General features: G+C 45.1%; 1 protein-coding gene across 1 annotated transcript in view; it reads right to left on the bottom strand.

Annotated features, from left to right (window-relative positions):
* Nucleotides 1–94: 94 nt before the first annotated feature.
* Nucleotides 95–13,343, bottom strand: part of LOC109936462 (CREB3 regulatory factor-like) — a 138,171-nt gene continuing 124,922 nt past the window's right edge. Inside the window, exons 4-5 of the mRNA XM_020535081.2 lie at nucleotides 5,845–5,970; nucleotides 95–1,132 (exon numbers count right to left, since the gene is read on the bottom strand). Of these exons, the coding sequence (XP_020390670.2) occupies nucleotides 95–1,132; nucleotides 5,845–5,970 (1,164 nt within the window). The remainder of the gene's footprint in view (nucleotides 1,133–5,844; nucleotides 5,971–13,343) is intronic.

Below are 13,343 nucleotides of genomic sequence, written 5' to 3'. Positions count from 1 at the left end.
CGGGTCAAAGGATCACTTGACCCGAAAGGGTAACTGATTTCTCTCCACAGTTGCTGCCAGACCTGCTGAGTTTTTCCAGCAATTTCTATTTTGTTTATCCACTCAACCTACCGGCTTCGGAAAGGTAGTCGCTGAAGTCATCTTTATCTTCATCATCATCTTCCTCCTCATCGTCTTCATTCTCACTGTCATCCTGCTCACTGTCCGACCCGTTTTCCGGCTCCAGCCTCTCTTCATTCGCGTGCAATCCCAGACCTTCAGCGCTGAAGAGAGAGTAGTTGTGCTCGTGGTTCTTCAGTTCAATTCCAGCTTCAGGGCTTTGCCCCCCACTTGCCTGCTGGGCAGACCAGATGGGGAACGCAGTTAGGTGGGTACACACACGACCGTCCCCCTTATTGAAGTCGGGTTTCTCTGCACCCATATCCCCCAGCTCGGTGGTCGCTAACCGTCTTTGATGCTTCCAAGAACTTGATCCTATTTTGTTATGAATTGCACCTTCTTCTGGGTTTGATGCAGAATCTACAGACGCTGTGGAGTTGCTGGTTTGGTCACTGAGGTCATTGTTTCCGGAGTTCGATGGTATTTCAGGATTTCTGATGTTCGCTGCATTGACACAGGACCTGCTGCTTCTCAAATGGCCTTGCTGGTCTTCCCCCTTCTGAAGAAAAGCAGTGCTCTCTGCCTGGAAGTCAGAATCTATTAAAGGATCCATGCAGTTACCTTTTTTAGGGTGTCCTGCAGTTCTGCAGACACTGTCAGGTTTACCAGAGAATGGGGAAGCCTCCTTCACAGGTCGAAGGAGACACCAAGAGTCAGTAACAAGCTGCGAGTCATCAGCGTTCAGCTCAGCTAATGTTGGTGTTCGCAAGATCTCGGCTTCGTTTTGATAAGGACTTGCGTGCTCGTCCAAACCCAACAAGTCCAACTCCTTGTCATTCCAAAGATCCACTTTGGTGTACTTGGTAAAGTCTTCTAAAGCTGATATATCCCATCGCTCACATCTGTTGCTGTCAGATGGTTCATCATCCACCAAGTCACTCAATAGCTCTATATTCTCTTTCACGGGACTTCTGTACAAATTCAGACTTAGCAGATCATTTCTGGAGCTATTTGTATAAGCCAGTTGACGTTCCTAGGATTGAAAAAAGAAAGTACAGTTAATATCTTGAGTGCGCTTTAAATCCCTGCCCACCACCAGCACTACCACCACCACCAACCATTCCTCACTCCTGCCATCCTCAACCCCACAATGATGCCCCATGGCAGAGGTAAGCCAACCCTATGACTTGGCAAGAGAGAAGGGCCATCCTTGCCTAACTCCAGTGAGACAGTGAGGATAACTGGGAAAATGTGTGAATTCACTTACTCGACTACCTTTGAGCTATGGCCTGAAGGCACTCCAGTAGAAAACTGGGGGAAAATAAAGCTCTATCTACAAGGGACAAGTCAGGAGCGTGATGGAATACTCCCCACTTGCCTGGATGGCTGCAGCCCCAACAACACTCAGGAATCTTGACACCATCCAGGACAAAGCAGCCGCTTGATTAGCACCACATCCACAAGCATCCACTCCCTCCACCACTGACGCTCAGTAGCAGCAGTGTCTACTATCTACAAGATGCACTGTAGAAATTCACCAAAGACCCTTAGACAACACCTTCCACCACCACCACTATTTAAAAGGATAAGGGCTGCAGATGCATGGGAACACCACCACCCACAAATTCCTCTCCAGCCACTCACCATCCTGACTTGGAAATATATCGCTGTTCCTTACTGTCGCTGGGTCAAAATCCTGGGATTCCCTCCCTAACAGCAGTAGATCTACCTACAGCACATGAACTGCAGCAGTTTAATAAGGCAGCTCACCACCATCTTTTCAATGGCAACCAGAGACAGACAATAAATGCTGACCCAGCTAGTGGATGTCCATGACCCATAAGTGAAAGGCATTTAGAGGCAGAAAACATGGATTAACTTTAAAATGGGGTTAATCCAGCTCATACAGTCACAGGCATTAACCCCCATCCTATCATGGTAACACATGGAAAACTGCTCAACAAGAAATAAGTCTTACATTTTCAGCTCCATTATTTGTTAGTGAATGTTAAATAATTTCCTTTTGACATTCTTGTCAACAATCACAAGGCATGGGTCAAGATGGTTTTAATAAATACAAGGCTTTATCTAATTGGTGCAGACACCCTGGTGGGAATTTTCAAACACAACAAATCCTAACAAAAGGGAGAAGATTTACAACACAGAAGGTGGCCTTTTGGTCCATCAGGGCCATACTATCTTTGAAAAATTTATTCAATTAGTCCCTTACTCTTTCCCAGTAAATCTTTCCTTGAGTTTTTACCTAATTCCCTTTTGAAGGTTCCTATTAAATCTGCTTCCACTACTCATTCAGGCCACTCCTTCCAGATCCTAACAGCCCGCTTTTTACATGTCTGTTTTCCTCATGCTGCCTCTGGTTCTTCTGTAAATTCTAAGCAAACGTCTAAGAAACTTGAAACATTTTCCTGAAAATGTTCTTTGCAGGAACATGAAAGTGTAAAGTGCAGGCCTTTATTTCATCAGTGTGAGGTAATGGTTGTAAAAGGTTAACACCAGAGATTGGAAGAAAAATAAAACAAAAAAAAGAGAAGTAGGCCATTCTGTCCTTCGGGCCTGCTCCACCATTCAGCAGGATAGTCATACAGCACGAAACAGACCCTGGTCCAACCAGTCCATGCTGACCATAATCCCAAACTGAACTAGTCCCACCTGCCTGTGCTTGGCCCATATCCGTCCAAACCTTTCCTATTCATGAACTTATCCAAATGTCTTTTAAACATTGTAACTGTACCCACATCCACCACTTCTTCTGGCAGTTTAGTCCATGGCTGATCATCAAATTTAGTCCCCTGTTCCCACTTTCTGTCCATACTCTGAGATCTGTTTAGCCCTTAGAACTATATACAACTATTTCTTGAAAAACGTACAATGTTTTGGCCTCAAACACTTTCTGTAGCAGAGAGTTCCACAGGCTCATCACTGTCTGGGTGAGAACATTTCTGCTCATCTCAGTCCTCAATGGCCTAACCTGTATCTTTAGACTGTGAGCTCTGGTTCTAGACTCTCCAGTCATTGGGAACATCCTTCCGGTGTTTACCCTGTCTAGTCCAGTTTGTTTGTTTTTGAAAAAGAATTCTAAGGGAAGAAAATAAGTGAAAAAGCCTGGGCACCAAAGGGAAAACAAATAAATAAGAAACAGGTTAAAGACCTTCATGTATATCTGAACATTAAGTTTTTTTGCTGCACAGTACTCACCAGTTGTGTGTAATGGTCACTAATGAACCTAAGTAGCAACTGTAGCATGTTATGGCAATAGAGTTTCCTCTACTGGTAAGAAAGGTGTACTGCAATATATAAAACGTATTCCGCAGGCTCATAAGAATATGTCATGTTATTTTTTTTTTGTAGAAATGGAATACAGGTGGGAGAAAGTCAGGGTGGGGTGGGATGGGGATGGAGGCTAGTGCAAAGGAAGCAGAATTAACTGTCACCAGTTTACGCTCCCTACCCAACATTCAGTTCCACTGACATCATTAGGATTAAAAATTAAGATGGGCACGATAGGGACCTCAATCCAGAGGCTGAGAATTGACAAAGATACAGTTGTTGCAATTGTTTCTGTTACTTGCTAGATCATGGATATTCATCCAGACCGTCACCGAGATTCTGTAGATCCGTGCCATTTCTGTGATAATGGTGCCTGTGGATCGGGTGGGTTGTGTGTTAAGTCGGCTGGGGATAAGACTAAATCCCAGAAAAAAAATAGAGCTGACGTTCGTAGAAGTGTAGAGATGTACAGCACAGAAACAGACCCTTTGGTCCAACTTGTCCATGCCAACCAGATATTCTGCATTAACCTCGTCCCATTTGCCATATCCCTCCAAATCCTTCCTATTTGTGTACCCATCCAAATGCCTTTTAAATGTTGTAATTGTACCAGCCTAAGACCACTTCCTCTGGCAGCTCATCCCATACATTCACTACCCTCTGCGTGAAAAAGTTGCCCCTTAGGTCAGTTTTAAATTTTTCTGTCTCACCTTAAAGATATGCCCTCTAGTTTTGGACTCCCCTATCCTGGGGAAAAGACCTTGACTATTCACCCTATCCATGCCCCTCATGATTTTATAAACTTCTTCATGAAGAAGACAAAGTTCTAAAGGACTGCGTGACTGAGATTGACAACATATTTGCTGCATTTGCCCGAGGTTTATGTGCCTCTTATTATGTCCTTTAAAGGTGTGATGGAGCAAAATGTGCCTATTAATTTATATTTAACCAGCGATGATTCTGGGTTTTAGCACACAGGGTCTTAGCTAAATGTAGTGATTGGAACCAGATCGATCTTGTTGAGTATGAGATTCTTGATTGGCCCAGGGTAACAACCCCAATCAGGAAGACCTGGCTGACCAATAGAAACAGGAGATTTAGAATCTCCTCAGTTCAGGGGACTGACTCCAAGCTGGCTGGCCACAGTCAGTGTAATGTCCACAAGTAAATAAAAGGTGACGTGGTGAGAAGATACCAGCCTCTGTGTAGTTATTTTCCTAAACAAAAAAAACCAAAGAACTGTGAATGCCGGAAATCAGAAACAAACCTCTGAACGAGGGCCACTGGACCCGAAACATTAATGCTGCTTTCTCTCCAGCGATGCTGCCAGCCCTGTTGAATTTCTCCAGCAATTTGTGATTTTTGTTTAGGGCTTAGCTAAAATCGTATTTAGAGTGCGCGTTGCTTGATCTTGTAAAGTAAAAAATCTTTTGTTTGGAACATGAAATCTTATGGCTTCAATCCTACAGTAAATAACTAGAATATTTTTCCTTTTCTTAAAAAGAAACACAAGTTACTGGCCTCATTCAAGATCATGGCAACTGCCTGAAAGGGTAGAGGAAGCAGATGACTTGCAAAAGAGAATTGTGTACACACATGAAGAAAGGAGAAATCTGCAAGTCTATCGGAAGTTATGAGGAGAGGCTGGGATTTTTTTCACTGGAGCTAGGAGGTTAAGGGGTGACCTTCTCGAGGGCGGCACAGTGGCTGAGTGGTTAGCCCTGCTGCTTCACAGCGCCAAGGGCCCAGGTTCGATTCCACCCTCGGGCGACTGTCTGTGTGGAGTTTGCACATTCTCCCCGTGTCTGCATGGGTTTCCTCCGGGTGCTCCGGTTTCCTCCCACAGTCCAAAGATGTGCAGGCTCGGTGGATTGGCCATGCTAAATTGCCCATAGTATTCAGGGATGTGCAGATTGGGTAGGTTAGAGGCAGATGGGTCTGGGTGGGATGCTCTGAGGGTCATTATGGACTTGTTGGGTCGAAGGGCCTGTTTCCACACTGTAGGGATTCTATTCTATTCTAAATCACGACGGGTACAGATAAGGTAAATGGCAGGTGTCTTTTCCCTAGGGTGGGGGACTTCAAGGCTAGGGGGCATATTTTTAAGGTGAGGGCAGAAAGATTTTGGAAAGACATGAGGGGAAATTCTTTTTTTAAAAACAGAGAGTGGTTCATGCGTGGATTGAACTATGACTATGAGAAAGGGGAGTGGAAATGGATGGTTCTAAAAACCTGACATGAGAAGACTGAGTAATCTCCTCCTTTGCTGTAGCATTCTCAGATATTTGCTCGTACATATATATTTTACATATATGTATTTACAGTAGCGCTAACATTAGTCTAGATGGGTGCACGCTGGTAGCAGTGCACAGGCTCAATTGAACATTGATTTATTGGATTATTCAGCTACTGCCTAGAGAAGAGACTTTACAATTAGTCCGCTTGAGATCCGCGCACCTGCTCATACAGGAAGCCAGAGTTTGGACTGCTATCTGGGCTGGCAACAGTCTGGTCCAGGGATGAGTAGAGGCAGCAACTTCGAAAAGCATCTCCGAAGGCAGGTTCCATCCCACTAACATTGGGCTGAGGAAAAGAGGGAGGGGAAAGAAAGTCATTAGAGATCACAACTAGATACACACATTTAAAATAAAAACACATTACAGGGCCTGCTCCCAACATATCGTGAGTGAGACAAACACTCAATGCCAGAATCACCTACTTACTAATCCTTTGTCAGGCAGAATGGTGATTTGCTTTGTAAATCCTGGAAAGATTAAAGCAATCTGGTCACACCCGGGCTGCACTTTGAGGTTAGCCTCCATTAGATTAGCCCTTTGCTGGCTCTTACTCCTGATCTTCTTTGGCAGCAAATCCTTTGACAATAGGATCCTTTGCAACCAGTACAGAAAGCAAAACATGCTTGACTGATGCAACAAAAGGAAAGGCTTGCTGTGCTCCTCATCCTTAAGAGCACTATAGGGCTTTGCAGGTTACCGTGGCAGCGTCACGGTGACTCATTCTTCCAGGAGATAGTTAGAGCTGGATGAAAAGCATCGTGTGTAATTGGATACGACATATATTTTGAAAATGACGATGCAGGATGTTTTACTTTGCTGCTTAAACTACAGAAAGAATGAGCAGTGATAGAGGGAAGCTGGAGTCATACACTCGGTTTTCAGACACGTCTTGGTGGATAACGCTCTAGCTCAGCTCAACTTACCCCACGCAGAGATGCGAGCCCCAGAACGTAGGTTGGCTTCCAGCACTTGGAATCACAGAGATGCTATGCCACGGAAGGAAGCCATTCGGCCCATCGTGGTGGTACAGGCCCTTCACACGAGCATCATTACCACCTGCCAAAGACCTGCCTTTTCCCTGTGACTCCTGTACATGGCCTCTATTTAAATAACCATCTTGGAGGCCCCTGCCCCACCACCTTTCTGGGCAGTGCGTTCCAGACCTTAACTTGTTACTCAATTGGCTGGATGGCCACTTTGTGATGCAGACTGATATCAGCCGAACTCTGGCTTCCTGTAGGAGCAGGTGCGTGAACCTCAAACTGTCTATTTGTAAAGTCTCTTCTTTAAGCAGTAGCTGAATAATCCCCCAAATCAATGTTCAATAAATTGTATGCCCTGCTACCAGAGCACACCCGTCTAGCCTAATGTTAGTGCTACTGCAAATATGTCTATGTAAAATACATATATGTACGCACTGGTCAAGGTCATCATGAAGGACGAATCATCTCAGCCTCGCCCCTCGCCTGAGGTATTTTGACCCTCAAGTTAAACTCACCACAAGTCTAATGAGAGAACAGCTTCATAGTCCTCTGGGAATATGGGACTTCACCGTCAAAAGGCCTTTGAACGAGACTTTTAACCTTGGCACTGCCTGCCTTCTCAGGTGGCTGGAAAGATCCAGATTTAGGGTGGCACGGTGGCTCAGCGGTTAGCACTGCTCCCTCACAGCGCCTGGGACCTGGGTTCGATTCCAGCCTCGGGTGACTGTCTGTGTGGAGTTTGCACGGGTTCCCTCCAGGTGCTCCGGTTTCCTCCCACAGTCACAAAGATGTGCAGGCTAGGTGGATCGGCCATGCTAAATTGCCCATAGTGTGTCCAGAGATGTGCAGGCTTAGGTGGATTAGCCATGGGAAATGTGGAGTGGTGTGGTAGGGTAGGGTAGGGTAGGGTAGGGTAGGGTAGGGTGGGTGTGGGTGGGATGCTCTTCAGAGGGTTGGCATGAACTCAATGGGCCAAATGGCTTGCTTCCACACTGTAGGGATTCCACGATTCCATAAAATGCTCAAAGAAAATCAGGGATGTCGTGGCAAATTTGTAACCCCTGATCTTTTGTTTACTCCCTTTATTCTTTAATGGGCTACAGGCATCACTGACGGTCAGGGATATAACCAATAATGTCAGTTGCTGCAAACTAGGAAGAAAAATAAAGCCAGAGAGTGAGGGCTGCTTCACATCACCATCCAGTGACTCCTCCAGAAATCTGAAAATAGGTCACAGCGGTGGGACTGCTGTTTGCATTACAATCTATTGGCTTCTGGTGCAGCAACAGCTCAGATTTAAACATTCTCATCCTTTGCTCAAATCGCCAGGCTCCATCTTCGTAATCTCCTCCAGCCCACACAACTTGCAGAGAATTCTGTCCTTGAACTCCAGCTTTGAAACTGCCCAGATTTCCTCTGTGCCAACAGTGGCAACCATTTTGACCTTAAAACCTTGGAAACTCCTCCCTAAAACTCTCCTCCCTCCCTCCCTCAAAAGGGGCTTAATAAAATCTCTCTCTTTGAGCCTTTGGGGTCAGCTGCACTGATATCTCTTAGTGGTACAGTGTACTTTCTTTATTCTTTCTGTTGACTATGCTGAAGGTGTTATCAAAATGCAATTGTTGGTGTTTTGAGAAGGGGAAAGAGGACTGGAAGATATGGTGGTAAGCTGCCTAAGTGCTTATAGTAATCCTTCATGACTTGATGGAATAAGAGGTGAACTTATTGGTGCCAGGACTTGGTCCCTGTAAAGCTTTTTCTAAGTTCACACCAGCAATCTGAGCTCTAAAGCTGGAAGAACTGAAGCTGAATGTTGTTTTCTAGACTGTGTGGGACTGCGAGCACAACACAGGTTGCAGACAAAACGTTTTGGCTTCAAACGATTTTCGATCAGTGTTAACTGGAATCAAGACAAGTTTGGCTGGAATGCTTCAGGATTGCCAGAACACATTCTCTAGTTCCCAGATGATCAGTGCATAAGCGTTCAACTCTTCCCAACCTGCTCCTCAGCTGTCTTTACTGAGATGAGGAGAAATGTCTTCACCCAGAGAGTGGAACAGACTGCCACAGAAAGCAGTTAAAGGCAAAATATTGTTTTCAAGAAGGAGATATGTATAGTTCTGTGAGCTAAAGAGATCTAAGGGTATGGGGAGAATGTAGGATTAACCATTATCATATTGAATGACGAAGAAGACTTGAAGGGCTGAGTGGTCTACTCTTACTCCTAGTTTTGATGTGTTTATATCTTGGTGTTCTTCAATTCCAGATAGTCCACAAACCTCACTATCACCTTATGTTAATAACTGGATGACAACTTGCACTCCTTTGCACAATAACCACAATTACAGCCTCAGAGCAACGCTTCCATTGTTGGTGATCACAAATGAAATCGTCATTATGGGCTAATCTGAGCAGTAAATGGCATCAAACAAAGCCAGTGAAATGCCTCTTTCAGGTTGAAGAAAGTCTTGACACCAAGCAGTCCAGGGAAGGCAAGGTTGTCCGCATTGTCATTCCTAAACCCGTCTATTTTTTTGAACAGAGCCATAAGGGTCGGAAGGTGACACCATCAGATGTAGAAGTAGGCCATTCAGCCCATCAAATCTGCTTCCTACTTCAAATAGACCACAGCTGATCAGATAATCCTCAACTTTACTTTCCTGCCTTTTCCCATTACCCTTGATTTCCTTACTGAATAAAAATCTCTGTCTTGAATACAATTAACAACTCAACATCTATAGTATCTGCAGTAAAGAAATCCACAGATTCATAATTTTCAGAGAGTTAAAATGCTTTAAATGCACAATTCCTAATTCTGAGATCATGTCCTCTGGTCTATACTCTCCAACTAGGAGAAACAATCTCTCTATGCTGAACCTCTCACGTCCTGTACTTCTCAATAAGGTCATCTTTCCTTCTTCTAAACTCCAATGAGTACTGGCCCAACTTACTTAACCTGTCCTCATAAGATAGTCCCTTCATACCCGGTATCAGCCTGGTGAACCTTCTCTGGGCCGCATCCAATGAACAGATTGCTGGCGTACAGCTGTTCGCTCCACTGAGTACAGACCCAGAGTCCTCAACCACTCCTCATATGACAAGCCCTTCATCCCCGGGATCGTTCTCGTAAACCTCCTCTGGATCCCATCCAATGCCAGCACACCTTTCCCAAGATACGGGGCAGAAAACTGCTTACAATATTCCAAATGCGTTCTGACCAGAGTCTAAAATAGCTTTATATAGCCTTAGCAGTACGCTCCTGCTCGTTTTCCAGCTCTCTTGAAACGAATGCCAGTATTGCATTTGCTTTCCTAACTGGCAAATGACCTGCATCCCAGCATCTGCAGTTTTGTTCTATTTCAAGGAATCTGCCCAGATTGGTCTCAGGAATGTGATTGACTCTTACCTGCCGTCTGAAATGGTCCAGCAAACCACTCACTTCAAAGGGTCATTTGGTGAGCCTTCAGAGGAAGGGTCACTGGACCCAAAACATTAACTCTGATTTCTCTCCACAGATGCTGCCAGGCCTGCTGAGCTTTTCCAGCAACTTCTGTTTTTGTTCCTGATTTACAGCATTCACAGATCTTTTGGTTTTTTAAAGGATATTTCGGGATGGGTAACAAATCAACAATGGCCACACACAAGAATTAAAACTAAACTCTTTTTGAACAAATGTTTGTTAACCAATATGTAAATGGGGCTTCAGAGCTGTATGAAGTTCTAACCTTCTAGCAAAGTCCCTTCACCTGATGACTAAGGTCACAGTCACATCACAATGTAACTCACAGTCATCTAGACATTTATTGAAGTCAAAAATAAAATTGCGGATGCTGGAATCCAAGGTAGACAGACAGGAGGCTGGGTGAACACAGCAGGCCAGGCAGCATCTGGAGGAAAGGAGCAGTCAATGTTTCAGGTATTACCCTTCTCCAGGACAGGGTGTGGGGATAGGGGGGAGCTACAGATAAAGTTGGGGGGGGGGTGCGGAAGAGAAGTGGGGTAGCAGAATGCTGGTGTTGGTGGACACTGGTAGTAGGTATGACCTGGTTGGTTGATGGGAGGGATGAATCTGGTTGATGGCTGGAAGGGAGGGTCAGAAGGTGGAATGGAAGGGGGAGGTGGGGCTGGAAAGGGAGCCGGGACATGGGCAGGAAGGTTATTTGAAATTAGAGAACTCAATGCTGAGTCCTCCGGGCTGTAGGGCGCCCAGGCGGAAGATAAGGTGTTGTTCCTCATATTTGCGTTCTGAATAACTGCAACACTGAAGAAGGCCAAGGTTGGACATGTTGGAGGGGGAGTTGGCATGAAGTGGGGGCGTGGGGGATGGGAGTTGAAATTGTTGGTGACCGGGAGGTCAGGCTGGCTGTTATGGGCTGGGTGAAGATACTCGGCAGAAGGTCACCCAGTCTACATTTGGTCTCACCGACGTAGAGAAGGCCACATCGAGAACACCAGATTAAATAGACTAGGTTGGAGAAGATGCAGGTGAAGCTCCGACTAACCTGGAAGGGCTGTTTAGGGCCCTGGATGGAGGTGAGGGAGGTGGTGTGTGTGCAAGTGTTGCATCTTTTAGGTTACAGGGGAAGGTACCGGGGGAGAGGGCGGGTTGGGGGGATTTGGTGGGGAGTGTGGCGCGAACTAAGGAGTGGTGAAGGGAATGGTCCTTTCGAAAGGCAGAGAGGGGTGGGGTGTGGAAGATGTCTGGGTCTAATTGGAGATTCATTAAACCGTATTTCCACACCTGACCACCCACAAAAGTTCCTACTATCCTGAATGTTCTCACTTCAATGGATGTGAAGAGCTTCCAGATGATTTTTGTGAGAGAGTTAAATTTGAAAAATAGATTGTTCCTTATTTGGCAATTCATCTCAGTTCTATTCAAAAACTGATACAATTCACTTCCTGTAACCCCATCAGCAGAATCTCCTACTTCTTCCTTTGTGTCCTTACTTAACATCCTTTGAAATCGCTCTACATTACAAGCTTTGCTCCCTGACAAATATTGCTTGATAATTCACCTCTGTAGGTATCCTGTAGACCTTTGCCTAAACTGAACATTGCACAAGCCTGTCTACAGCGAGGTAAATCTATCACATCAATCAATGCCACATGCACATCCTCTAACACAAAGCTTTTAAAAACAAAAGCTGTTTAAAACATTTCCATTTGTATAATACTGTATGGAAAAGAGTAATGAGAGGGGAGGGCCATTGAAAAGATTGACGTTGAACGAACAAACATTTTGGGATTCCTGTGAGCTATAGAAAGAAGTCACATTGGACAGACAAACAGACACGTACATGCAAACAAAGCAGACTGAGGTCAGGAGGTCTATTAGACGAGGCAAACCAAAATAAAACAGATAAAAACTACAACTTCCTCCTGGCTTGATTTGAACTGAGCTGCAGCATGTAGGACCATTCTCCAGGAAACACTGCAGCAATTGGTAAGTGGTGTTTTTTTTGTGTGTAAATTTCTGCAGGTGCTCTGGCAAGTAGCCAGAGGAAGAGGTTTAACTATATTTAGTGGAGAAGAAACCTGACACTCTGGACTGTCTTGTTGTACAGCTGCTTTGGGGTCAACAATGGCAGCCACTGCTGTTGCGTTTTTTTTAAATGAAATAGCCCCATTGCAATCCTCTGGTGCACCCCAAAGCAGCCATTCTATCTGCCCAGGCAGGGATCATTGCTGGGGGAGGCGATGGTGCAATCTCATTGTTGTTGAATGAGAAATGCACAGACCCAGGAAATGGTTTAGGGACACCAGGTTCGAAGACCACGACAGCAGATGGTGGAATTTGAATTCAATTGAGGCCTGGAATTAAAAGTCTAATGATGACCATAGTCGATTCACCTGGTTCACCTTAGGGAAGGAAATCTGCCACCTGGCCTGGTTTACGTGCAACTTCAGGAAAGGTGGCTGATTCTCCACTACCCTCTGAAAGATCTGGGTAAGCCAGTCAGGTCAAGGGCAACTAGGGGTGTGCAACGAATGCTGGTCCAGCCAACAGTGTCCACATCCTGTGAATGACTAAAAGAAAATTGTACGCTCTCTTCCCATCCAGAGAGAGGTGTTGCCCATGCAGGGGGTCACTGAGCAAGGGGTCGGGAACGTTTCCTCCCCATAGCACGGGAGTTCATTCATTCACTCATTTTCAATGTGCACATAGTGGGACAACGTCTTGCTTCTCTCTGGCTTTCTTCAAGCTCAGTCTGTATCTAATGTGATCCATTCATCTAATTATCCTCTGTGTTTTTACCTACAATTTCTCTTTTCAGTTGTTGCCGAGTCAAGGCTGTCAGGATTTTACTTCCATTGTCTGCTCGTGGTTATCTTCCTCTCTCTAGCTGCTCGATTGCTGGATTTCTTTACTGCGAGCTAGCCTGCTCAAGGGGGTTTCTGTCAATTTGTCAATTCTGAGCAACTTTGGTCAAAAGACCCAACCTCGTTCTCTTGGGGAAAGAAAGGCTTTCATCACTGTGTCTCACACCCTCAGGATGCCCCAAAGCAGTTTTCAGCCAGCACATGCTTTTGCAGTGCAGTTACTGATGTAATACAGAATGTGCAACAATTTGCATACAGGAAGATCCCATCAACAGTAATCGATAATGACAGAGATAGTAGGAACTGCAGATGCTGGAGAATCTGAGATAACAAGGTGTAGAGCTGGATGAAC

The sequence above is a fragment of the Rhincodon typus genome, chromosome 20, assembly GCF_021869965.1.
Source record: "Rhincodon typus isolate 14 chromosome 20, sRhiTyp1.1, whole genome shotgun sequence".
Lineage (NCBI taxonomy): Eukaryota > Metazoa > Chordata > Chondrichthyes > Orectolobiformes > Rhincodontidae > Rhincodon > Rhincodon typus.
This window is presented reverse-complemented; position numbering and strand designations above follow the sequence as displayed.